General features: G+C 45.1%; 1 protein-coding gene across 12 annotated transcripts in view; it reads right to left on the bottom strand.

The window, feature by feature from the left end:
* Positions 1–27,291, bottom strand: part of STOX2 (storkhead box 2) — a 110,042-nt gene that overhangs the window by 14,594 nt on the left and 68,157 nt on the right. For 7 of the 12 annotated variants that reach the window (XM_042982944.1, XM_042982949.1, XM_042982950.1 and 4 more), the window contains one exon: positions 1,897–2,049. In XM_042982944.1, the coding sequence (XP_042838878.1) occupies positions 1,897–2,049 (153 nt within the window). Of the gene's footprint in view, positions 1–1,896; positions 2,050–9,344; positions 9,499–15,046; positions 15,171–15,277; positions 15,607–18,417; positions 18,514–27,291 lie in introns of those variants that run through there. The other 5 variants (XM_042982948.1, XM_042982947.1, XM_042982953.1 and 2 more) reach the window with 5 other exon arrangements.

The raw sequence follows: 27,291 nt of genomic DNA, 5'->3' as shown, positions 1-27,291 counted from the left end.
TCCCCCTCTCTTTCTCTGCTCCTCCCCAACTCACATGTGGGTGCTTTTAAACAGCACACATAATTTCCAAACATGTTAATTAGAAAACTGAAGAAGGAGGAAATAAATCACTGGGACAGCTCAGCTCCCGTGTATTGCCCACCCCCCCCAAAAATCACTGGGATTTGTCCTTCGGGGCAAAAGGAAAAGTGGGGAGTCTCAGTCAGTTAGGCGACCAGCTCTTGATCTCCACTCAGGTCAGGATCTCACGGTTTGTGAGTTCAACCCCCGCTTCAGGGACTGTGCTGACAACATGGGATTCTCTCTCCCCCTCTCTTTCTCTGCTCCTCCCCAACTCACATGTGGGTGCTTTCTCTCAAAATACATAAATAAACATTAAAAAAAAAAAACCAGAAGTATTCCTCTTGCCCTCTGCCATGGGTGGGGTGCATTTTCTTACACCGCGACCTTGAGTTCGGCCAGGTTTGCTTTGGCCAATGAAATGTCAGTGGGTGTGGTGTGACCGAAGGGCTGAAGAGCCTCTGTATAACCAGACTTGTTCTCTTGTGGCCTCTGTCGTCCTCGTTAGCAGAACTTGCCACTGCTTGTCCCCTTTTCCAAAGAGGATGCGGTACAGGTGGAGCAGGGCCACCTGGGCAGGTCCAGTCTGGATCCGCTGACTCCCGGAGAACCCCCAGACACATGAGCTGAACGTTCACTGCCGTATGCCATCCATGACCTGTGATTGTTACCCGGCATTTTGGTGGCAAAAGGGAACTGATACAGTCCACAGCTTCTGTTTCACCAAGGTCCCTTCTAGGTTGGATGAAAACTATGTCGAGAGTTCATTTTTTGGGTAAGCTCTATTTCCATCTAGGTACATGTCGAGTCCAAGCTGCCAAACTGGTGGCCCGATAATGTGCTTTATTTGACTTGCAAGTCACGGGCACCCGTGTGTTAAAATGTACACACACACCCAACACACACGTAACTGCCAATAGCTAAGGAAATCTACAGATGTCACAGATTCTACAGAGTTTCCAGAGTCTCTTGAAAGAGCAGTAGATTTGAAGCTCTGGCAGGGTTTGACGTTTTTTTGGGGGGGGGGGCAATACACGGGAGCTGAGGACCGGGCTGCCCCCCTTGAGACAGGTCACGCTGTCTTTAGCTTATCACTATTCCTAACGTCTTCTGGTGCCAGAGGCACCAAATGCCACTGGTAGGGCAGCTGGACTATTGTCTTCTTATTGTAATATTTAAGAGACAAGGAAACATTTTATTTTTTTCCTTTAAAATGAGATCTTAACTAATTTATCAAATATCCTATTATTAAAACTCATCAGGCCATGACACAAGCATTCAAGATTATGTTTTTGTTTGTCCTTATTATCGCTCTAGTGTAATCCCTTGGGACTAAACTTTTCCGACACCCTCCCATGCGTCACGGGTGGCTCAGTCGGTTAAGCGTCCGACTTCGGCTCAGCCGGAGCCTGCTTCTTCGCATTCTGGGTCTCCCTCTCTCTCTGCCCCTCCCCTGCTCATGCTCTGTCTCTGTCTCTCTCTCTCTCTCAAAAATAAATAAACACTAAAATTTTTTTAAAAAATAAAGGTTATATTGAAGTTGACTAGAACCTTGGTGGGTTTTGCCAGAATTCTTCACGCATCCTGACTGTATTTCTTCTTCTCAGTGCCCCTTAAAAAGAGCATTACACTATCACCTGGAGACGGCACGTTAGTTTTGAAGTAACAGAGATGATTTGATTTCTAATTACAGCCCTAAGGAACGTTTCTGGCCAGTTTTGGCAAAACATTCTTTTTTCTATTACATTTCAATGAGAGGCACCACGGTCCACATGAGGTCCCAGAGCGACCAGCACACATGTCTGTTTGGAAAGTGCTACATTCTCTTCCCATTACCTGGGAAACACGTGGTCAGATGCTCCATCAGTGCTTCCTGGGTGACAGGTTTTCTCGCGGAGTTCATTGCTGAGATGGCCAAGCAAAGGATTTCCCCGAGTGGAATGAACTGAGATTGACTGATGGGAGACATGCTGATTGGTGACACATCACCTGCAGAAAGACAATTTGCAAGGAAGCAGTTCATTAAAAGACCCAGCCTTTTGTCACATGCACGCGTGCGCACACACACACATACACACGCGCACACCATGACCCTTCCTGGTTCCCTGTATCATGAGGACGATCAACTCCGAACGCTGAAGCTTGTTACGGCCACACAGCGGATGCCCCTCAGGTGGAAGGATGCCTCCCGAGCAGTGGAAGCTCCAATGGCCTCGGCAAACAGAACCTGCCTCTAAAACCTGAGATCTCCTTTCAACAGACTTACAGCTGAAGGGCGTACGACACGAGGCTGAAAAATGAGCTCTGTTCTTATTAACTCGGAGCCGGTTTATTTAAGAACTGCCATTCCCATCTCGACAAATGCACTTGGGGAAACGTGAGGATTCATTCATTCAAATGTTGAGTGGCTCTTCACGTGTCAGCCATCTGCTGGGGGCTTGGGATTTCCTTGGGAGAGGGAGTGAGCTCCCCTCCCCAGATCATCTCTGCTCTCAAGGAGTAAGGGGAGGAGACAGGCGACTAGACCCAAGTCCACCGTTCTCCCCAGAAGGCTGAATGACAGACTCTGGGACAGAGGGGACAGGGCGGTGGTGCAGCAGCACCGGGGGCGGGGGTGGGGGGTGAGGGGAGGGGGTGCTTAGAAGCTGGAAGTGAGAGGTTTCCCCGAGGATGTGCAGCCTGAATCAGGTGCTGAAGCGGGAGTGTGCCTGGGGACTGGGAGGTGTGGGGGGGGAAGGACTTGCAAGCAGCCGCTTTCCGGGGAGGAGTGGGGAAGGGCACGGGGCCACCACGCGGGGACAGCTGAGCACGCGAGGCCTTCACCCTGTGAGGGAGGGTGAGCCACGGAAGGAATTTCGGGAACGACCAAGTCAGATGTGACTTTCAGAAGCCGGATGGACTGGAGGGAGCAGGAGAACGCAGATCACCATCCGCAAGGGACCCTGTGGCCTCCTGCCCGTGTCTGCAACAGGAAGAATCGGTGGCGGAGGACAGGCTGAAGACCCAGCCGCGAGGGGCTGACGACGGTTCGTGAAGCGCATCAACGTGCACCGTGAGGCTCTGTCTTCACTTCTGCGGTCCTTGTGTCGCAGTGTGGTGCGTTTCAAGTTATGTTCCGAGGATTCCTAGGATTCCCCGGCAAGATCTCTGGGGTGGGGCTGGGGCCCCAGCGGAGGGAGAGGCTGGAAGAGCAGGAAAGCCTGAAGGTGCCACCTGGGTGCCACCTGGGGCTCGGTAGGGTGTCTCGTGCAAAAGGGCCCCACAGAAAGAGGGTAAAGTTAGCAGCAGAGGATCTGGGAGCTTCTGAGCTGACTTCCCACACGCATTTACATAATCTCTCCTTTTTTGTTTCCTGGGCCTGATTTCCCCCATGTAATAAACTCCCAGATGCTGGCCAGAACCCAGGCTCGGGTCAGCCTGTGGCACTGGGCAGTGCCCTCCTGGGAGCGTGTCAGGACCCTCTGGGGTGGGCCGGCTCCTCACTGTCGGGCACTCAAAGCTGTGCCCAGCCGCGATTCCTGGTTTGCTGGGAACCCAGAGGCCCTTCGAGAAAGAACCTGAACGTGCTTGGATGGACCAGATGGGAAGAGGGTTGATGGATGGAACCAGGCAACGGGGCCCGGGAATGAAAACCCCCAGAGGGGGGTTAAGCCTAACAGGTGCAGGGATGAGGCAGCGGGAAGCCAGAGTCAAAGCCTGGAGGCCCCACCCCTCCCACCAAGCCCAGCTCAGTTCGGGGCTCCAGTCAGTGGCTGCCGTGGCTCCGTGCTCTCCAAGACAGGGCGGAGAAGAGTGGTCGAAGCGAGTGGGGAGTACCCAGGCCCAGAAGGAGAGAACAGCAGAAGGCAGAACTGACCAGAATACATGAGCTTTGGGGGCCAATGGAACAGAAAGAGAAGAATCACGAAGACAGGCCTCCTGCAAACATTCGGTGGGGTAGCAGTGGGTGGAAGTGAGAACGTGGAATTTTGGCTGCCACTGGGGGCATGAGCATCACTTGCTGGCTGCTAAAGCTCAATTCATACTGGTGGCTCAAAAATGAGGGCTGGGACCATCTCAGTAGGCAAGTGTGCGACTGCCTAGAACAGCACATATATTTTTAAGTTTATTTATTTTGAGGGGGGAGGGGGAGAGAGAGGAAGAGAAAAAGAGAGAGAGAGAGAGAGAGAGAGAATCCCAAGCAAGCTCCGCACTGTCAGCACAGAGCCCGACGCAGGGCTCGAACTCACGAACCTTGAGATCGTGACCTGAGCTGAAACCAAGAGTCTGACACTTAACTGAGCCACCCAGGCACCGTCAGTATATATCTTCTTAAAACCTACCGTACCCTCTGTTCAAACCAAATTAATTCTAAAGGCTCAGGCGTAATAGATGAACCGGTGGTGGTGGTGAGGTGCAGGGGAGGTGGGAGTCTGGAGCTCTTCCCGTTCAAATCCCCCCTCCCCACAGCGGCCCCTGTAGCTCAGCCACAGCCTCCGGAAAGATCTCTTCTGGAAGTCCTTCTCTCTCCCTCAGCCTCCTGCAGGAGAGGCTGGGGCACTGAGGCTAGGTTCTTGCTCAGTTGGCTAAGGCATCTGGGGTCAGCGGGCCACGGGGGAGATCAGTGCAGATTCCGGCACCTTCCGACCCGGAATCCATTTGGGAGCTGAACACCTTCTGAACCTTGCCTATCACGATTAAGGGCTTCTCAGAAGACCAGGGATACAAAACCACTAAATATGATCTTTGTTTTTTGAATGTAGGTCTCCCTTCTAGTCTTGTAGAGGATACAGGGAACTTGCAGTCTCCAGAGAAAAGATAGGGCTGTTAGCAAACGGACCGCTTGAGTTCAGGCCACTCTTGTCCTTATGCTTTTAGCTAAAATGATCTGTTTAGTTGAACTGCTATCTTCTAAGTTAATTTCTTTTCATTCTTCGTCGCCAACTACAAGGGCCAGCATGCTTCAAGTGCGTCTGAATTGCATTTGCTTCGAAAAAGCTCAGTGTTGCGACAATATTGAATATATGCGCCATAACTTTTCACTCCGGGTACAGAACGGAATGGAATCTGGAGGCTCTAAGTGACTATCTCGTCACCTCATTTTTTAAATTGCACTAAGACAAATTATTTTCCACTCCCTGCAGGTCCCCAAGCCCATAGGCAATCCTTGTCTACCCTGGGGCTCAGGTGCTCCCTAGATGGGCTCCTCTGCTCTATGTCCAGTGCTACCTGTCCTCCAAAGCACCATGCTCTCCCTTGACCCATTGGGATGGCTTGGATGACTGTCACTTTTCCCTCTGACCTGACACTGCTTTCCTCACAGGACAGCCAGGTCTTAGAAAAACAGAAAACATGCCCCCGCCCTGCAGAACGTCCTGTAGTGACTGCGCACAGCGCCCCAGAGAGGGATCCCTTCACCAGGCCTGCAGTGGCAGGGTCAGGGTCTGGGCCTGTCCACCCACCTCTGGGACGGTCACCCTCCCAGTTCCCCACCCTCTCCCTCTGCCACGCTCACAACCTCCTCTGTTCTCTGATCACAAGCTTTTTCTGCACTGGGGCCTCTGCGTGTGTTGAGCTTCTGGGATGCTCCCTGCACAGGCCTTTGCTGGACTGGCTTCTCCTCCTTTGGGTCTCAGCTTAAGGCGGGACCTCCTCAGGGAGCCCTGTCCTGACCACCCGATGTACTGCTGTCCCAACGCTACAAGAGAGACTCTCTCCTGTTACCCGAGTCTGATATGTGATTTAGAGTAAATGCATATTTGGTCTTTATCCCCATTTCTTGCACAGAGCTCCTAAAACCAGGGGGAATTTCCTAGGTGAGGAGAGAGATAAGGTGTCTTTTGTTATGTTAATCAGGTGGCTTTTTGACCTGAAACTAGGGACAGACCGGAGGGAAGGGGGAGGGGAGGAGCTGGTGGCCGGGAGACTAACTGTGACTAGAGATGGAACTTGCAGTCCTACCGCCAGCCTGCAGGGAGGGGAGAGGGGCTGCAGGTTGAATCAGTGGCCAATGGCCAATGATTTAATTACGTTTCCGTAACGAAGCCTCCATTGAAAACCCAAAGGATGGGGTCCAGAGAACTTCCACGCTGGTGAACACGTGGGTATTTGGGGAAGAGGGGTGTGCTCAGGGAGGGTCATGGAAGGTCCGAGCCCCTTCCCTGCACTTCGTCCCATCAGCTCTTCTGAGTTGTATCCTTGGATAATAAACCAGCACTCTAATAAATAAAGTGTTTCCCTGAGTTCTATGAGCAAGTTAACTGAATCCAAGGAGGACTCATGGAAACCAATTTATAGCCGGTCAGTCAGAAGCACAGGTGACAATTTGGGCTTTTGGTCGGCTTGGAAGGGGGGCAATCTTACAGGAGTGAGCAAACTCACAGATACTTTGTGGGCGAACACATTGTTTCTGAGCCGCCATAATTCATATTGTTCTAAAACGAAGGGGTAAACAGGTTTTACTCGGGCTTTATTTTCTTACAAACATCCATTTAAGCATAGTCCTCAGGGAACATCTGCCAAATCCCAAAGAATTCAGGTAAAACCTGTGGGATCTGATGCTATCTCCAGGAAGATGATATCAGAAATCAGCTGAACTGTAGGACAGTCCGCTTGTGTTGGAGAACTGCTTGGTGATGTGGAAAACCCACACGCACACCTGAACCGGTACCAGAATCTCAGCAAGCTACTCTCTTCACTGTCTGAGTGTGTGTGCGTGTGTCTGTGTGTTCACTGTCTGTCTCGCCCACTTGACTAAGAGCTCCGTAAAAGAACAACATCTGAATGCTACGTTCCTACTAGATTTCTGATGCCTAGAATAATGCAGAGAATACATCACACACCCAGTAAGTGTTTGTTGAATGAATGAATGAATGAATGAATAAATGGCCATTGATAACACTGTAATCCTAGGAATTTCTCAGGGTATTTAAAGGATTGCGACTTCCCTCTTGTATCTTGCTAAATAATTTCAAACAAAATAACAAGAGACCGAATAATACTTAACCGTGCAATTTCTAAGACTCCCTTTATTAATTTCATCAACAACAGAGCACCCAAACACAGCAGTTACCACAGGAAAGTAATTATATATTAAGTGAGGTTTAGGACACACATTTAAGATCTGTATTAAAGGAATCATAGGTATCAATACAACACATCATTCAAGTTTACCATGATTTTCTATGGCTCTTTTATATAAAGACCTGCTTAATGAGCCAGCTAATCACTCTTAATTAAAATACTAGAAAATTCTTCCAACAACTGGACCACATTTACAGTCAAAGAAGAAAACAAGGGAACGTAAATACTGCCAAAATCTTGTGGGTCACCATAATCTACAGAAACTACCACACTGTGTATAAACTATGAATTGTTACTTGCCTATAATTTATGGGATGGATTTTTCTATTGTCAGAATTAGTTCTGTACGCATTCAATAAAGACAACTCATGGCTCCTTTGCAGACTAGCAAATTCTTTCTGGACCACAATTCTGTCCTGTTGTTCCAAAAAGAAGGGGTAAGTAGGTTTCACTTCAGCTTTTACCTTCTTACAAACATCCATTTAAGTACAATCCTCAGGGGACATTTGTCAAATCCAAAATAATTCGGATAAGACCAAGCACGGTGCCTTGGACAGAGGAAGCATTCCGTAAGTTCCTGGTAAATAAACTGCAACTCCGAGAAGACATGAAAATATTCCCATTGTAAGCAAACCTCTTTGCTTTTAAGAGCATTCGACATTAAAGCTCGATGCCTCAGTGAACATTTGGACGCCGCTTTCATTTAAGGTACTGGTCAGCTGAGAAGCATGAGGACAGAGGAGACCGCCCGCCCAGGGTCACGGGGAGAAGGTGGGGAGCCCGGCAGAGGCGGGATAGCAGGTGTGGGGCAGCACCCCCCTTCCCCGGGGAGCGGGGCACACCTGGGCACAGCTGGAGCAGGCTAGCAAGAAAAACGGGAGCCAGGTCCTGCCTGACCAGAGGCTTCGGTCCAATTCTTGATGCTGATGGGGAACCTCTGCGTGTGTTTATACGGAGGAATCACGTGACATGTTGGTGTCAGAAAATCAGTTCTGTGCCACCGTGGGAAACAAACCGGCAACTGGAACAACTGCCCAGGCAGTTGACAAGGGGCATCCGGCACGACAGGTAGAAATCACGCCCATGCTGACTTTCTTCGTCCCTCAGTATCTACAGCTAGTCATTTCCACCTCAGTGATATCTGTACCCCAAGCGTGCGATTTTACTGTTGAAACCCCCCTCTCTATTTTCCCTTCCAACTTCTGGCCAGTTCCTTTAGCTGGAATTATTTAAAAAAAAAAAAATGCTCGCTCACATAATTCATCCTTTCAAGAAATATATTTGAGAGCCTGTTATATATTCAATACCTTTAGGCACTCGCCTTGCAAAGTGGTTCCTATCTTGGTTCTATTTGTGTGCCAAAAAAAAAAAAAAAAAAAAAGTACTGTAATAAAGCTCTGTTCTTTATAAATGCCTTTTTTTTTTTCAGTCATTAATCTGGGTTCTCCGGACTCCTCAGTCTCTGCATATGAGGGAGGGCAACACAGAGCCTAGGAAGACACGACTTGCATGACAATTTATACCCATCTCTTCCCAGATGATAACTGCAGCTTTCCAAAAGATACCTAACTAGAAGAGCAAGCATACCATTTCCTTCCATCTTAAAGTCCCCATCTTCACACGACCGTAAGAAAAGGACAGCCATTGGGGCGCCTGGGTGGCTCAGTCGGTTGAGCGACCGACTTCGGCTCAGGTCATGATCTTGCTGTCCGTGGGTTCGAGCCCCGCGTCGGGCTCTGTGCTGACAGCTCAGAGCCTGGAGCCTGTTTCAGACTCTGTGTCTCCCTCTCTCTCTGCCCCTCCCCCCCCTCAAAAATAAATACACGTTAAAAAACAAACAAACAAACAAACAACAGACAGCCATAGTTCTTCCAGGTGAACTACATGATAATAAACTACAACACTGAAAATACCCCGAAGCCCATCTTCTATCTTAACCTTCTTCAAATAACCCATTTTTTTCAAGCACCAGCATTATGTTTAAATTACCCTGTTTTCCTGTTTATTTTTAAACACAACTCTTCCTTGTAAATGCCAATTTAATCTGTACTCTGGATTGAAGAGTTACCTTCGACTCCAATCAAGTTCATGAGTCAAAGCAGCCTACTTCCAAGCGCGGTTCTGCGACTGTACTAATTTCTAATCGGCAAATTCCCCACATACAAAGGCATTCAGGAGGTATTTTGCTAAGCGCCCAGTCTCTCCCAGCAGAACACAATTACCACTCTGCGCTGTTTCCTCATCTGAGAAGGGAAATGACGTCAAAGATTCCTTCAGGCTCTCAATGATTCTGTGATTCTATGTCAATGCAGCAGGATTCTGGCATAAAAGCAGAATATAGTACTCATGTGTAGGTCTGTTTCCATCTTGCCGGGGAAACTATTTTAATAATCAATCCAATGTGGAAAAAAAGTAGGCTTTAATTTTAAAAAGAATAGCAAAATATATTGGCTATTAATCTTTTCCCTTGTAATAAAGGCTTCATCATTTACTCTTTCTCATTCAAAGTCTTGCTCAGCTTTGCTCCTCGGGATGAAAGCGTGCCTGTTTTTGTTCTCTGTGTTGCCAAAATTAACACTAAAGTTAAAATTATAGATGCCAATAAAATTACCACATGCGGTAGATACCGTGACTCATAAAAATGGTCAAACATGCCTATAAAATGTGCAGTGGGCACAGCGGCAGGACGACTCTATTCCTTCCAATGAGCTATTCACGGAACTCCTGACAAGCCAAGTTTTACCTGAACACACCCTTGAGCCTGGGGAAGTCATAAGCTCTCTGAGGTTAAGTGAACAACGTCTCTGATGCAGGGCATCAGACGGACCTTGTGTTTTACAATGAGTTCAATTTATGCACCCCAATTTTATGTATAAATATTGTTTGGTTCTTGGAACAGACGGTCTACTATGATATATTTTTTTAAAAAGTTGCTCTAGAGGAACACGTATTCCCTTCCCATACCCTCTCGAGCAGACAGCGACCCCTGCAGGAGGGCAGAGCATTACAGCTGCGTTATTTTAAACAGCTTTCCCTTGGAACCAAATTACCATACTTGACTTTCAAATGTTTGCATTTGAAATCTAAAAGGAAACTGGCAGTGAAAAAGCCCCCTTTACCAGTTTACTATATGTTTGGTTTAAATGCCACTGTTTTCAGAAATTTAAGGCTGGGCCTTCCCTGCAATAGTCGATGGCAGTAAAGATGACATTTTTTTCTTTAAAAAAAAAAAAGGAATTTTAGAACATTTAGAAATTCTACGAAAGCTTTTCTAAAGTCACCTGGTGCTTTATGTCAACACATGATGAGTGTCTTAAAGAAGGTTCAATTCCTAAACTACCATTTGAATAAACGAACTGTCTTAATCCCAAAGAGAAATGTAAATAAGGGGTTCCCATTAATAATAGTAAAGTTAATGGTGTCCATTCCCCGTGACTTTCGTAAGAAACTTCTGATGAGAGTGAACGAGCAATCATGGTGGCATATGGTGTACACACGTGCACACACGTGCACACACACACACACACAAATGGGTTAATGCCACCGCGTCTCCTGAATCTTTCTGCTTAGCAGTCTGTCTAATGCACAGACATGCAGCTAGGTGTGATGACAAATCAATCGGTTCAGAAACCCATTATCTTCCTCCGTCTACGAGCTTTCATTGGTTATATTAGCTATCACTCTTGTTAGCTGAGATTTGACTACTGATACAAAATTGCCACAGGATAAGCAGAGATGGGCAAGCCAGAAAGGGTGGAGGATGAGGTAGAGAAGGGCAACCCATGGGCAGTGATGGGTGAAAACCCCCTGCTGGGGGGCCCTTGTCACCGTCAGCAGGAATGCTTCAGACATCTCTCTAATCAGAATCAGATAACACCGCTGGACCATTTTGCTCTTGTGCTAGATGTGTAGCTGAAAAGTTAGGATGGCAATACGAGCCATCGGGCCAATTAAATGCTTCAGTAATTCAAACCTTTGCTCGGGCTCCACATTAGCACGTGTGTATGGACTAAAACCTGGCGGAGTGCTATTCACAAGCAGGCACTCAAATGCTTGTTGAATACCTAGGGACGGCACATACATGGACAAGGCAAGGTGAGACCCTGCTAACTGCCAGACGTTTCCATCACCAGCTGCCTCCTTCTCTTTAGACCCTCATCCGGGGCTAAGTTACAGCCATTTACCCCCAGGGATAAAATCATGACGAAATACCAGTCCTAGTTGAACAATTAATTTCTCAGGTGTTACACACCAGTAGGGCACCTGGCCAACGGAAGTCCTTTGTAAGACAGTGTCCTCCTTCTCTTCAATTTAAGTGCATCGTGTGAGACCGGAGCCACGTGCCTAAGTTAATCTATCCCGCACCAGAACCCAGCCTCACACCAGAGACGGATCAGATGCTCCAACTTGCACCGATGAGATTTCTCAAGGACAGTTTAATACATGAGTCTAACACCTCCAGGGTCATTCTCTCCCACCATTTACAAGGTAGAATCACCACAGCTGTTCCTCAGTCTCTGTACTCCCGGATTCACTAGCTTATTGCCGGTATTGCAACCATACTGTGACTGATTTCTCTAAAATGCAATTATACCAGGACAAGAAGGCCTAATTAAATGACAGTTCCCAAATTACAGCACAATTATACTGAATGACTGCTACCAACTCCCCAACAACTGAATGCTCTAACCACCCCTTCCAACAGTCATGGAGGCTGTCACGAAAGAACCACGTAAGAGTCTACTGGAATGAGGTACAGAGGCCAGAAGAGAGACACAGAGAAAACGCCCAACTCACTGTACCAAGAAGGAACTTTACTCTCCCAAGTCTGGCATCACAAGACGGATAGAGGCCATGGACTCTGCAGCCAAGACTGTAGGTTCAGAGCCCAGTTCTGCTCTTCACTGGCTGCGGGATTTGGGGCAAATTAGTTAATTGCGGGGGTTGCAGTTTCTTCTCGGGCCAAGTACACAAAGTGATGTTCACCTTACAGAGTTGAGGGGATTAAAGAAGATAAGGGATATTGGGTGCTTATGCTGCCCCTGAGACCTAAAAACTATTTGACAAATGCAGGAGTATTATAATTACCTTCCCTGAGCCCATTTAAATTTATTCCATTTATTCTTTGGTGGTGTTTGAATATCTACAGATAGCAATTCAATAGAACAATCACTCTGTCCTAAAAAGGAACTTTTTTGTTTGTAAACAAAACTGAGACATCTGCAAAAAGAATAAGAGAGTAACAGTCTTTGTTACACTAGTATGAATTTGTTTAATCGGACCACTCACCTCTTAAATGTGAGCATAAGCACTGAGTGAATGGAATAGTTTGACTGGGAAGCAGAAAAGCTAAGATATATACGTATATAATTTTATATATGTATATATACGTATTAGATGTGTATATATGTATTATATATGTATGTGCACATGCATATATGTATTATATGTGCGTACATATACATGTATAAAATATACACATATATTATATACAAGAATTCTATACATATATTATACACATTAATATATACACATATATTATACACATATCATATATACTTTATATGTATATATACCTATATATGCATACAATATATGTGTGTGCGTGTGCGTGTGTGTGTTGTGTGTAAACATACAACATTTGACATGTATTACTGGGCTGGGGGAGAATGGTGTGAAAGCAAAGGGGAAGAGAGAAGGGCACCAGAAGATGAGAAATTGTATGGATAGAGAGTTACAAGGACACCAAACAAAGCTGGCCTCTTTGGAAATTTTGGCTGGGCCACTCTCTTACCTGAGAAAGGAAACTCCGCCTTTGAGGAGGTACCCTTAGGACCAAAAACCAGTGACACTAGGAGCTACATAATCTCTGACAGAACCTGAGGTACAAAGAGCCATGATGGTTACCCCTTCTAAGGAAAACATCCTGTGGGATTCAAGGGAGTCACTTACGCACAAAATCTCGGAGTTTTGCACACTCCTTGCCTACGGATGGCTTGTCCGGTAATATGCCTCCTAATCAAGTAAATCATAACCAATGTCCCCATTGAAGGGTCGCATCTTCACACCTGTTCTTAACAGTAACAACCCTCTACAAGCAGCGTACGACTCTGTCCGGAACCGTATCTCAAGGTAAGAACAATCATCATGGCTAGAATTTGAACTCCTGACGTCCATCCTGCAGTAATCTACCTTGTGAAGACTCTTAAAATGAACAAAACAGACCATTCTCGCCCTCTGTGACAAACGAATGCTTTTTAAACTGCCTCTCTTCTGAATCCACTATTTAAGGAGGATTCCCGTGTACAGGGAACTACTAGGAGATGGGAACTGTAGACACGGACATAAATCTCGATCCTTGCCTTCAATGAGCTTATGGTTTGGGTGGGGAAACATGAAATAAATGCATGAAAATGCAAGCAGCTAGAACATACTTAAATCACTGTTTACAACATCCTTAGAAGAGATACAAGAAAATACATGAATGGCTAGCAAATTAACTCAATAATAGGAATTTACTCATATATAATTACATTCATCTATCCACAGACAGAAGTAGGAATTCTATAATAGCATTAAGAAATGACCTTCTGTTGGAGAAATTAGGGAAGGCTTTACGCAAGAGGGAGACTTTGAATAGGGTCTTTAAGGATGAATCGAAATGATGGGTGTGGGGACCTTATATAATTACTGTATATTCTCAATATACTACGGTGTCACCAAGCATCTTTTTTTTTTTAAACTTTTTTTTTTTTAACGTTTATTTTTGAGACAGAGAGAGACAGAGCATGAACGGGGGAGGGGCAGAGAGAGAGGGAGACACAGAATCGGAAGCAGGCTCCAGGCTCTGAGCCATCAGCCCAGAGCCCGACGCGGGGCTCGAACTCACGGACCGCGAGGTCGTGACCTGAGCTGAAGTCGGACGCTTAACCGACTGAGCCACCCAGGCGCCCCCCAAGCATCTTTTAATACTGACTCAACATGCTCGACTTTGCTTTGAAGATGCACAGCACTGTGCACAAAGAAGAGACCTCTTTAACCGTGTAGAAAGGAAGCATGCTTTCTGCCCCTCCGTGGAAGAGTGAGCGAGGGCGATGGATATGAAAGCAAAGAGAAGAAGAGGGGTTCAAGGAGCCTACCCAATGCAGAGTTTGCATTTTAAAATGTTCTCATTATGAGTACAAACGACATCAGGGATTTGGTGCTCTCGAAACATCTTTAATAAAAAAGAGTGCTAAACCTATGAATCCGACGAGATAGTTAAAGCCACGCTTTCGGATTTGCCAAGTTTCACTTTGGAAACGTAGCATGTAATGGACTTCTGAGGACCACATTTTGCCATCTCACTATTTAAAGAAAAAAAAAGCTTCTGTGTGAAAAGCCCATGGATGTTGTAAGAAAACAGCTATGTAATCATTTGAATCCTAAAGCAGACGAGGAAGAAACACGCTTGCTTCCTTAGTGGTTAATAGCAACCTCAATCTGATGTTAGTGTTGGAAACAGTCCCTGAGCGTATAAATCAGGCTCTCTTGGATTTCAGTGCGCTACATGTAGGTTAACAGGCCAAATAACACGCCAAATTTCGGGGACTATATTAATGGAGAAGAAGACATTTCAAACAGTATTTGTAGAATGCCCCCACCGGAAGAGTAGAAGAGATACTACAGCGGATGGAAATCTGAAGCGGTTTAATTATCTCCTGTTCGCAAATCCTACAGCTGTCTGACTTTTCAGCTCTGATGTGACTTAGGATGAATCATGCTGCTGAGGTGGCATCAGCCTACCACGGGGCATGTCTGCTGCCTAAGACTGAGGCGAGACCGCCTTTCAGGGGACAGTGTACTCTTCTCAAAGCGGGCGTCGACATCTTACCATATGGCTTCGCACACAACACGTCTTGAAAGAAAAGCAGGGAAAACGTACCTGACCCTTTCTGGACTGGCTCCATGCCCCAGGTAGCTTTGACGCTAAAGCCTGGTGCATGCTAGGGGACTGCATCCAGGCACAACAAGGAGGAGCCAGTGACAGAAACGGACGTCCTAGAATCTGGAATAAGAAGAAAGAGTAAACCTTCGAGTAATAATATCCTAAATATGAGCATTTCAGATTGGCTACTGAGGGCACGTGGAACATAACAGGAATCTGGTACTTTACCTTCGGAGGTCTACTTTTAAAAACTGAGTTTTCCAGAACTCTCAGCTCTTCTTACAATTCGGGGCTCGACACACTGGTTCAAGTTCGGTTCAAAAGCTGGCAAGAAGCACCTTTAAAAAGGCTCTGTGAATGTACTTTGCTGGTAACGATTTTAGAAGAAAAAACCAACAAACAAACAGATCCTCTTTACCAGTCTTTCCTCCTATTTGCATGGGACAGCTGGGGTCTGTCCCGTGCCTATCTCATACATCACAGCCACTCGCACCGAGCCAGTATCGCACTGCAGTGCCTCGGGAATCTGCAGTATCACTCCTCTTCTGCCTTGTTCTCTGCAAAGTGAAGTCATAGGGACGGATCAGCCAACCTGACTTCTCACTACCCTGCCCAGAATCCTTTGTGAACCGAAATGAGTCATCGCTCCAAGAAAAGCTACAGCCTCCTCTGGTTGTCTGCGCTGGCTCCTTTGTCTGTGCAGCGCGGAGACTCTGGGCTGGGAACGCACCCCGGGCCTGGGGCTGCGAGGGGGTGCGTCCTCCTTCCAAGGGACCCGGGTCCCCTCCCACGCGTTAGCGCCAACTCAGATCTTTGCATCATTAAAACAGCAAAAAAGGGCACGTACCTCCGGATGCTTGAAGAACGAACACACACACACACACACACACACACACACACATTGAAATTGATCTAGCGTCATATACTCACCAGTCTGTAATTATAAACCTGACACATTCCCTCTCCCTCTCCCTCTCCCTCCCTCTCTCTCTCTCTCTCTCTCTCTCTCTAAGGCTGGCTTTTCATTGTGATGCAGGACGGATCTCCCTCCTGTGTGTAACAGGCGGCTCGACTGTAACACTGGATCAAAGTTTAGCTGCAGTGAGCTATTTGTCATAAATTCCAGGCGCCGCACAAGCCCTCGCACGCCTGGGTCTCCTCGTTGCCGGCACAGCCCACAGGCTTGTGGCACCCGCGGCCACAGCTCCCGCAGCCCCCGCCGCCGCCCCGGAGAGGCGGTGTTGGGAATGAGGTCACTATGTCAGGAACTCATTCCAGCGTGAGCTTCTCCTGGGCTCGCCACACAGCTGAAACTGCACAGAGCGCTAGGATTCACAGGGTGGTTGTTGGTGGTGGTGGTTTTTACATCGTGGCTTCCTCTGCTTTTTCTTTTCTTTTCTTTTTTTTTTTTTTTTAATTTTCTGTGTCTCAGACCAGTAAGGCCAAAAAAAAAAAAAAATCAATTACATAGTTGTGTGAAAACGTCTTTTTCGCTGCACTGTGTGTGAGCCCTGCACCAACTAACTCATGCATATGCACGTGTACGTGGTTGTATTTATAGACACACATACACAGCACGGGGCCCTATTTCATCAGAGCCAGAGAGGAAACGCTTCATCTCTATTTAGAGTACACGAAACAACATATAAACATCTCGAGAGGGAAGGGGGGTGGGAGTTGGGGAGGGAGGAAAGGAAGATAGGGGACATCAGCAGTCAGCACTAAAACCGCAGAGAAATGGAGCCTGCGAGGAAAAGAATAATTAGGGAAGAAGTGAATTCTGTGCTCCTAGGAAGGATGCCGTCCAAACTGCCCCAAAAGGAAGGACACCAAAGCAGGCACCTCTCACTCTCTGCACTCAAGAACCAGGTATCAGTAAATCATCCGATACAAGAAACCAAAGAGATTTGGGTAGCAGGGGATGCATGTACAGTATGTTCCCCACATCCTCACAAATACAGCAACTAGCCTTCCCTGAATATAAATTACAGGGCACAACCAGAGCTGGGAGAACAAACATGCACTGAATCTCTCAGTGAGACTATGCCAGATTGCTGAGTTCGGACGGTCCCTCGGCTACAATCCTGCCAGAATCCTTTCTTCTTGTAACTTTTGTGATGTAGCCTGTCTCCCGCGACCTCCTCCTCCCCCAGGAGCCGGGGTCTCATCCCAGCCTGGGCATACCCCCCTGGGGAAGGCCCTCCCTCCAGGAACTGAGTCCTATGACCCCACGGAGGGATTCCCATTCTGCCCTCGGAAAATAAAAAACTTATAACCCTCTTCTGCCTGACCAGTCACTCGGTATCTACAAATAAAAATCCCATCCCTACATTCCAAATGATCTCTTCTCTAGTCGCCTACAGTTTGGGACACTTCGTAACCATACACACTACATGCTCATTGATTGACTGACTGATACATGGTCTTGACATTATTAAATAGTTTCTTCAGATCCCTCAACCATCTGACACTTTCCAAATCCTCTGCTCTTGTGGTTTCCCTCCTTTGCTTCTGCTCTGGCGTATCAACTTCCCTCTTGAAATGTTGTACAAAGAACCAGGATGCCTGGGTGGCTCAGTGGGTTAAGCACCTGGCTCTCGGTTTCAGTTCCTGTCACGATCTCACGGTTTCGTGAACTCAAGCCCTGTGTTAGGCTCTGCACTGACAGCACAGAGGCTGCTTGGGATTTTCTCTCTCTCTCCCTCTCTCTCTGCCTCTCCCCCCGCTGCCCCGGCTTGAATGCTCTCTTGCTCTCTCTCTCAAAATAAATAGATAAACTTAACAAAAAACGTACAAAGAACCAAATACACTCTAGTTGTGTTCTCACCGTTACCTCCCTTGTTCTGGACTCTATATTCACGTGGCCTGAGACTATACAGTAGGCTTTTGGCTGAGTCAGATGGTCAACCCCCAGAGGACTTCTTCACATTAACTGCTATTAAATCAGGTCTCATTTATACACTTGAAAAAAACCCTCATCCATGATGCCCTATGCATTTTCATCAGAAATGGTTTAGTTTTGATTTTCCTTCCTGATGTATTACTTCCTCTCATTAAAAAAATTTTTTTTAACGTTTATTTATTTTTGAGAGAGAGAGAGAGACAGAGTGCAAGTGGGGGAGGGGCAGAGAGAGGGAGACACAGAATCCGAAGCAGGCTCCAGGCTCTGAGCTGTCAGTGCAGGGCCCGATGCGGGGCTCAAACTCACGAGCCGTGAGATCAGGACCTGAGCTGAAGTCGGACGCTTAACCCGCTGAGCCACCCAGGCGCCCCTGCTTCCTCTCATTTAGAATGCCACCTAGACTCTCATCCGTGACACAGACTGAGACTGTGGCCCAGCACCGGGGCCTCCTGCCAGGACGGCTCACCTTGACTTGACTCCTTCTGGGTGTGGTTGTGTCGTTAGTTATAAATCCGCCAAATCTGCCTTCTCCAGCTCGTTCCTGTCAGGCACAGTCTGATCACTACAAGGTTAAAAAGTATGCCTCGTAAAGCACTGCACTGTAAGCGTGCAGTGATGTAGCTATAGAATAAATGTATGAAAAATGAAGCTCTAAATAGAGTATCTTTAGCTCTGGCAATGTAAGAGCCTCTGAGGAAGCTCTGGGTCACTGGACCACCTCCTGATAGCTAAAAATTCAGATTTCCTCTATGATATAGAAAAGGTTGAATAAACGGATAAAGAAAAAAAAAATACCCAAAGAAAAAGGATGGAAAATTACAAATCAAAAGGTATTCGAAATTTCTAACATCTGAATATGTATGTTTCCACCTATACATGGGCCTCCAATGACCATATTAGAAACTCACCTAAGCTTTCCAAGGACCCAGTATTAGAAACTCACCTAAGCTTTTCAAGAACCCAGCTTTCCACTTTACCCAGTAAAGTAAGTACTATTATCGTCCCCATTTTTTAAAGTTTATTTATTTATTTTAACAGAGAGAGAGAGAGAGCACGAGTGGGGTGGGGGCAGAGAGGGGGAGAGAGAATTCCAAGTAGGCCCCATGCTATAAGCACAGAGCCCAGTGTGGGGCTTGAACTCACAAACTGTGAGATCACGACCTGAGCAGAGATGGAGAGTTGATGCTTAAACGATTGAGCCACCCAGGCTTCCCATTATTATCCCCGTTTTAAAAAGAGATTCACTCTTTCTCAAGTTCCCACAGTTGCTAAGCGGCAGAAGCAGGATTTGAACCTGCAGAACAAGCCCCAGAGCCTGTGCATTGTATCACCCTGGCACGCTTGGGTGGCTCAGTCGGTTGAGCATCCGACTTCGGCTCAGGTCATGACCTCACAGTTTGTGAGTTCTAGCCCCGCATCCTCTCTGCTGTCGGCGTGGAGCCCGCTTCGGATTCTCTGCCTCCCTCCCCCACCCCCTCTGCCTATCTGCCCCTCCCCCGCTGTGCCCTCTGTTTCAAAAATAAACAATAAAAAAAACACCACATATAAGGCCCCTCAACTATTATAATAAAATAACCATTGGTAACCAAATTCTTTAAAAACCCATGCCTGAATTTTTACATTTAAACTGATGGCAATTCACTTCATTAGCACATGAGGCCAGTGGGGGCCTCAGGGGGGGTCCCCTTCCTAGCAGTTGCCTTGACCAGTTCTGCACCCCCTGATGGGCTGCTTCCAGCCTTGGCCTCTGCTGGCAGATGGTTCCTAAATGATCATGCAAAGGAGGGTGACTGATCACCTTAAGCTCATTTTGCCATCCTACTAATAGCACAGTGAGTTTTATGATGGACAACCATTAGCGTTAACTCAGAAATAAAGGCGAGAAAGGCACTCTGATGGTTTAGGTACCAGTCTCTGATGGGGAGAGAAACTCAAGAGAAGCATTATGAGCAGTCCTCGTCCTCCTCCCCTCCCCCCCCCCCGCCGCTGCCTCTTGCTGCTTTTAATAACAGCTTTGGTGTTACGGTAAAGATTTACAAACATCACACAGACTGTCGCAGAGGTGATTTGATCAGTTGATGAGGCGTGGGCAGAGGTTGTGCCTGGCACTTGACTGGTTCCTTGGCAAAAGAGGACATCGTAGCACCACCCAGTGACACAGTCACGCAGGATTTTACAGCCTTAGAGCTGCTGTACTTGATAAAGGACAGCAGTAAGTATCTTAAATCGGTTAAAAATATTTATTGGGTACTGAGCTGCAAAGTCTATGGTAAGGATGGAGATTTGAGCATGTGTGAATAGTGTACGTAACGTAGGATATACACAGTGGTACACACACCTTTTTATGAACAGGTGACATGGTTTCTACTCACAAGAAGCCTATAAAACACTTGAAGAGATAAGACATCCACACAGAAGAAGTGCAAAAAATACAAGACAGTGTCTGTCCAAGAGGAGGAACGGGTGACAGGTGCCTCTGAGAACTCTGGAGTAAAGTAGCTGGCCGAAGCAGTCAGGGATGGCTCGAAGGCCAAGGCAAGTTTGTCCTAAAATCCGGACGGGTGGGAGACAGAGAAAGGGGATACCACGTTTTAGAACATGAGCTCCTTGGAGGGAGGGGCTTTTGCATGCCTTATGTTTACAGATGTATTCCTGAAAAAGTGCCCAGCCAATGGAAGGCACGAAATAAATAGGTGCTGAATGAATGAACGGATGAATGAATGAATGAATGAATGGCCTGGAGAGAGGAAGTATGAGCCCAGGTGTGGAGGTGCTGATGGGGGGAGGTGGGAAGCATGAGGTGGGGCACGGGGTTCCTACTGCAACACAGACGAAGAGGAAGCAAAACGGGTGGCTCAAGGTCAGATTAAGAATAGACTCTAAAGGATTAGAAAATGACCCACCTTATATTTGCAATGAATTCCCCTTGGCATCTGTTATAGCAATTAGTAAGTCTCCTCCCAAGAAGCACTACCCTTGCATGAACTCATCCTCCAAAAACAAGTATTTATACGCTTATGGCAGTCCATTAGAGGGATGACATGTTGACAGTATGGCCAGATGCTGCTTCCCCTGGGGGGTTTCTCTGGCCCCCGACGCCACCCAGAAGTCTGTGATGCCAACACTCTCTCTGGTTTGCAAGAATGTACCAACAGGGGAGATAAAAATCCTCGTCTGCAGCAATATTATACCAAACCTACCCTAATTCAGTGTCATTCAAGTCAACAGACGTTTATTAAATGCAACATGTAAGACACAGCTTGTTGCTGAGGTCAGAATAAACGTGAAGAAGTTACAGCATCTCTCCTCACGGTTTTGTGCCAACATCTGAGATGTTCAAGGCAAAGAGAGGAAGAGTATTGTGAGACCAAATAAAGATGGCAATTTCTGATGTAAGGGACAGGTGGTAAGGAAGCGTGGTGGGAACAGGGTAGTGCTTCAGGAAGGAAGCAGTTGAGGTGGGCCCCGAAGTTGGGTAAGCAAAGCGGGAAGAAGAAACATGGCGGGGATGTCTTTCCAGGCAGCAAAGCCGGGTGCTTACAGACCACGTGGGTTGGACAGTACAAGCTGTCTCAGAGAGTGACTGGTGGCCGACCTTGCTTGGCTAGCATGGCAGGATACATGAAGGAGATGGGTAGAGATAAAACCAGAGCAGTCAAGCTGAGATAAGATTTTGAAGAGCAGGAAAGTGTAGGAGAAAGGCATTACAGGTTCTCACAGGGGGTGATGCTATTTATGCTGAAGGTTTATGTTACTGTGGCAACAGGGTATAGGATGCATCCAAAGAGAGAAGATAATGAATTACTGACACAAGGGAAGAGCCTATTGTGTGAGCCCCAACAAGATGCAAAGAGTGCCTGAACAAGGGACAGAGACAAGCGCAGAGATGTGAGATGCTTTTCTGTTTCACAAAGGGACTGTTCAAAATGTCCAGCATGAAATATTAGAGTACTATCCGCAATGCATTTCTAGAAGCATCATGTACACCTAATACGACTTGCCGAGAAACTGTCCAAAAGCCTGCACTCTGGTGATAGTCTGACATCTGGAGTAATGCCCAGGGTGGAATATTAGTTCAAATTGAGAAATAAAGGGAAGAGGAGAAATCCTCTAAAGAAAAATCCTTGGGCACCAATAACAGACCAGGCTTTCCTAGTTGCACAAAAGCTGATCAAAGCTACAAATTTAAAATTCAATGGTGGTTTCAGAAAGAGAAAGTTCCAAAGTTTTCAAGGGGCTTTACAGCCCAGGGTTGACCAAGGTAAGTTCATTATTATTATGGTGGAAGAAACCATTGCAATTATGGTTGGACTCAATGCAGCAAGGTATAGGCAAGGAAACTAAATATTTAAAGAACAAATACTTGGTATCCCTACAAGCATTAGAGAGCACCAAAAAGACCACAGAGCCAAGAATAAGGTTATTCTATGTTACTTACTGAAATCCTCCAAAGTCTTTGGATTAGATCATCCTTCGTGGGATTAGGAAAACAGAATAATGACATTTTAGAGCTGGGCAAGGCACTGAAACTCATCTGACTGAGGATAATCCTAGGTTCCAAATGGGAGAAATGACTTCCCCAAGGTTAAAGAGAGTTAGTCACAAAGCCACAACTAGCCCCCACAGACGTCCTGATTCTCAGTGCAGACATCTCCTCACAACTCTGCAACACCCTGTAAAACTTATTAAAAGAATATTAAACTGTAGGACCTTTCTGGATGCATTTTCAGTACCAGACTATAAATTAAGTAGGCAGATGTCCAATTTTCCATACTTTATTGTGGTATGCATTATTTTTCTGCCCTCACTTCTTCTAATCGATGTCCAAAGAAGACAAGGAAGGAAAAGATAAAAGTGAGGTGAGAAAAACGGAGAGCTGGTGAGTTTATAGGTAAAAGACAGATTTTAAATTTGATGTTTTGATAGTAAATGTCAAGAAAACTACGGGAAAACATGGGGAAATGAGGTGATATATTTTATTACTAAGCATCTGGATTTGTGGACTATTCATTTCCAAACCACTGGGCAAAAATTCACCTGACTACACCTCAGACAGCGGTGCTCAGTATTTTCTTCTCTCTTTTTTTTCTTTTTTCTTTTTCTTTCTTTCTTTTTTTTTTCTTTTTCTTTTTTTTTTTTGGGTACTCTGTATCTTCATCTGCAGACGACAGGAATGGTGTGCCCAAAGAAGTCCGCAGTCTGCCAGGAAAAAGATTCTGTTTGGAAGTCTCCCTGAAATTCATGCGAGCCATATAATACACTCTGTAATATATCACTTTTTGCCTTAATAGTAAAAGCTTAAAAAAAAATGTTTCCACTGAAGATCACTCAACATTGCTTTCCAAAATCCACGAGGGAACCAGCTCCAGGAAGCCCATCCACGTTTGTCCTGAGGTTGTATAAACCTGCAGTGTAGGCCTCAGTCCCTGGAGGCAAACACGCCCCCAATTTGAGAAGCAACAACTACATCTGAAAATACACCAGAAAGTGGTACTTCCCAATTCGTTTTCAAAGTTATCATCAGTCCCTCTGCAGCTTTAAAGACATACCGTTGGAGAGCCCGAGAGCTCTTTTAGCTGGAGTTAGTTAGAAGGTCAAAGAGCTGAGAAACTGAATTACTTGATCACTGGCTTATTTCTTTATGGCCAAGTTATTCTTTCTGTGGGTTGCATTCCTTCTAAGATGGAATCAGGAGAAAAAGAGAGAGAGAGAGACAGAGAGAGAGAGAGAGACAGAAAATGTTGCAAAGGCTGCCATATTTTTTAAAAGGAGACATATCTATAGAACTAACCTCTGACCTCAAGGTGCTTCCAATTAACGAAAGAATGAAAAGTAAACACACATGAAAAGGAGGTATCACACTACGTCCCCAAGAAAACGATGAATAAGAGGGGGAAAAATTACTGCAAACTAAGTCCAGACGGAGTGTAAAGAAACACCGGCCAAACATTTCCATCACAGAGCTGAACTCAGCAGGCCTGGGTTGGGTTCCTACTTCTTACAGGTTCCAACAGAACCCTGTTGGAAGGGGGAAGCCGCTAATCTAACACACACTTCAGGGGAACGGCAGTCCCTTCAATGTGCTGCTTTCCCGACACTTGCATAAACCCTGTACTGACTCTAATGTCTACACCGTTCCAACTAACTAGGGTGAAAACAGGATTTGGACTGTGTTTTCAGTACTCACGACAGGGGTTGCAAACAGTGTTTTCAGCACCTGACACAGGCACTGGTTATTGGCAGAAAGACAACAACATTATTTGGGCTTGGGCTTCCTGTATGTATTCATTATCACACACTTGAACTTATCTACTAACTTCTTTGGCTGACGTGAGTCCAAACCTCAGTGTCATCCTCTGTGAGTCATCTCGCGGAAGTCACAGTCTACCTTTTTGTTAACAAATAAAGAATTTACGGAACTAGGGGGACAAAATCAGAAAATCCTGGAGTCAAGAAATACAAACCAGTCATATTGTCTTTTATCCCTCTCTAATGGATGGATAAAAATAATTAGGATTTCTTTGCTGTCTGGGATCACGGTGATTATACAACCATCTATATTCGCTCTGTCCAATACAATAGCTACTAGCCATGTGTGGGTTTTTTTTTTTAAGTTAATTTGAATGAAATAAATTGACATTTTAGCTCGATTTCAAGTGCTCATTAGCTAACAGGGGGGCTGGTGTTCACCACATTTCGCGCAGCATAAATAGAACACTTCCATCATCTCAGAACGTTCTACTGGACAATAGGGATCTCATCTAGTTTATCAATGAGCAATGACAAGACTATCGGGTACCATTCACTTTTACCATGAAAACTGGTAACTTTTTAGATGCAATTTTTTCTAATTAACATACCAAAATCAAGGAGTTTCTTAATATGTTCAAGATCTACGGGTTTTAACACATATGTAGATTTGGGTAATCATCACGATGAGTCAGACACAGAGCAGTTCCATCACCCCCTCAAAAAAACTCTTTCATCCTGATCCTTATATACTCCTAATGCCTGGAAACAACTGATATGTCCATATTGTTGCATGAAGGAGGAATGGGATGGCGGGTCACATGGTAAGAGTGTGTTTACCTTTATAAGAAACTGCTAGACTACTTCCCAGATTGATTATGCAGTTGTGCAATCCAATGAACAACGTAGCCTGGGAGCCTTTTCATAGATTTCTTGAGATGTTTCTACATGGTCAAGCATGTTGTCTGCAAATAAGAATGGTTTTATTACAACTTGTAAGCCTTTTAGTTTCTTTTTCCTTAGGAATTTTTTTTTAGGAATTCTAGCATGATGTTGAATAGGAACAGTGAGAATGGACATCCTAGTCTTAGCCCCAGTGTTAAGGGGAAAGTGTTCAGTCCTTCTCTATTAAATAAGATGCCAGCAGCACAGTTTTGTAGATGTTCTGTGTCAGGTTAAGGAAGTTGCCTTCTATTCCCAGATGAAGAGCTTTTATCACGAATGTATGTTGAATTTTGACAATTGCTTTTTCTGAATCAATTGACATTATGATGTCATTCTTTTCTTCGTTGGCTTGTTAATATGGTGGATTACAGTGACTGATTTTCAAATGCTGAATTAGCACTGCATTCCAGGTCTAATCCCCACTTGGAAATGGTTTATTATTCTTCCTATATATTACTACATTCAATTTGCTAATATCTGGGGGAGGATTTCTGCATCTATGTTTATGAGGTACATTGGCCTATAATTTTATTGTAATGTGTCTGGTTTTGGCAGCAGGATAATGCTGGTTTCATAAAGTGAGTTGGGAAGTCCTGCCCCCTCTTCTATTTTCATGTGAAATTAGTGGCATTTCTTCCCTAAGTGTTTGGTAGAAAACTATCTGGACCTGGCGATTTGGGTTTTGGGTTTTGGGCAGTGAAATTTTAACTATGAGTTTAAAAATGTGTTTAAAGGAGACAGAATGGTTCAGGTAATCTACTTCTTGAGTGAGTCCTGATAGGATGTTTTTTCTAGAATTTGGTCCATTTCCTCTAAATTGTTGAATTTATGTACACAGACTTGTTTGTGGTATTCACCTACTTTTTAATGTCTGTGAGATCTGTAGTGATTTGGCTTCTTTCACTCCTAATATTGACAATTTGCATCTTATTTCCTGGTCAATTTGGCTAGAGATTTATCAGTTTCATTGCTTTTTTTTTTTGAAACACCAGTTTCTGACTTCATTGGCTCTATTAATTTTGTTTTGAAATTCCTTGACATCTACACTTTATTGTTTTTCTTTCCTTCTGCTTGCTTTGGATTTATTTGGCTCTCCTCTTTCTAGCTCCTTCAGGTGAAAGCTTAGATTGTTCATTACAGATCTTTTCTTCTTTTCTAACCTAAGCACTTAATCTATATATTTCCCTCTAAGCCCCGCTTTGTCTGCTTCATATGAATTGTGGTATGTTGTATTTTCATTTTTGCTCACCTCAAAATACTTTCTACTTTTCCTGAGACTTCCTCTTTGATCCATGGATTACTTAGAAGCAGCTCTTTAATTTCCTAGCATTTGGGGATTTATCAGTTACCTGTCTGTTGTTGATTTCTAGCTAAATTCCATTACGGTAAAATAACACACTTTGAACTATTTCAACTCTTTTAACTGCTTTTAGATATGTTTTATGTTTCAGGATATCATCTATCTTTGTGAATGATCTCTAAGGATTTCAAAGGAACGTCTATTCTGCTATTTTGAGGAGGAATGCTTTATAAATGTCATTTGGATCTAGTTGGTTAATGGTATTGTTCAGTTTTTCTACATTCTTACTGGGTTTCCACTTACTTATTCTATCAATTACCGCAAGAGCCATGCTGAAGTCCCCAACCAACTATAATCACCCATTTCTCTTTTCGGTTCTATTTTGTCTCATGTACTTTGAAGCTCTGTTGTTAGGTACATACACTGTTAATATACTCTTTTTAGGAGACAATTTTTTTTTTTTTTGGTGAGAATATTTACCATGAGATCTATCTTCTTAACACAGATTTTTAAGCGTACAATGTGGTTTTGTTATCCAGAGGCACAATGTTGTCCATCAGATCTTTAGAACTTACTCATCTTGCAAAACTAAAATTTCATACATTTCATTGATTAGCAACTCCCCATTTTCTCCTGTCCCCCGAGTCCCTGGCAGACATCATTCTATTTTTTTGCCCTTATGAATTTGCCTGTTTTAGATATAGTAAGTAGAATCCTGCAGTATTCATCCTTCTATGACTAGCTTATTTGACTTAGCATAGTGTCCTCAAGGCTCATCCACGTTGTTGCTTATTGTAGGACAGCTTGCTTTTTTAAGGCTGAATAATATTCTATTATATGTATATA

Source organism: Panthera tigris, chromosome B1, assembly GCF_018350195.1.
Source record: "Panthera tigris isolate Pti1 chromosome B1, P.tigris_Pti1_mat1.1, whole genome shotgun sequence".
In the NCBI taxonomy this organism is placed as follows: Eukaryota; Metazoa; Chordata; class Mammalia; order Carnivora; family Felidae; genus Panthera; species Panthera tigris.
This window is presented reverse-complemented; position numbering and strand designations above follow the sequence as displayed.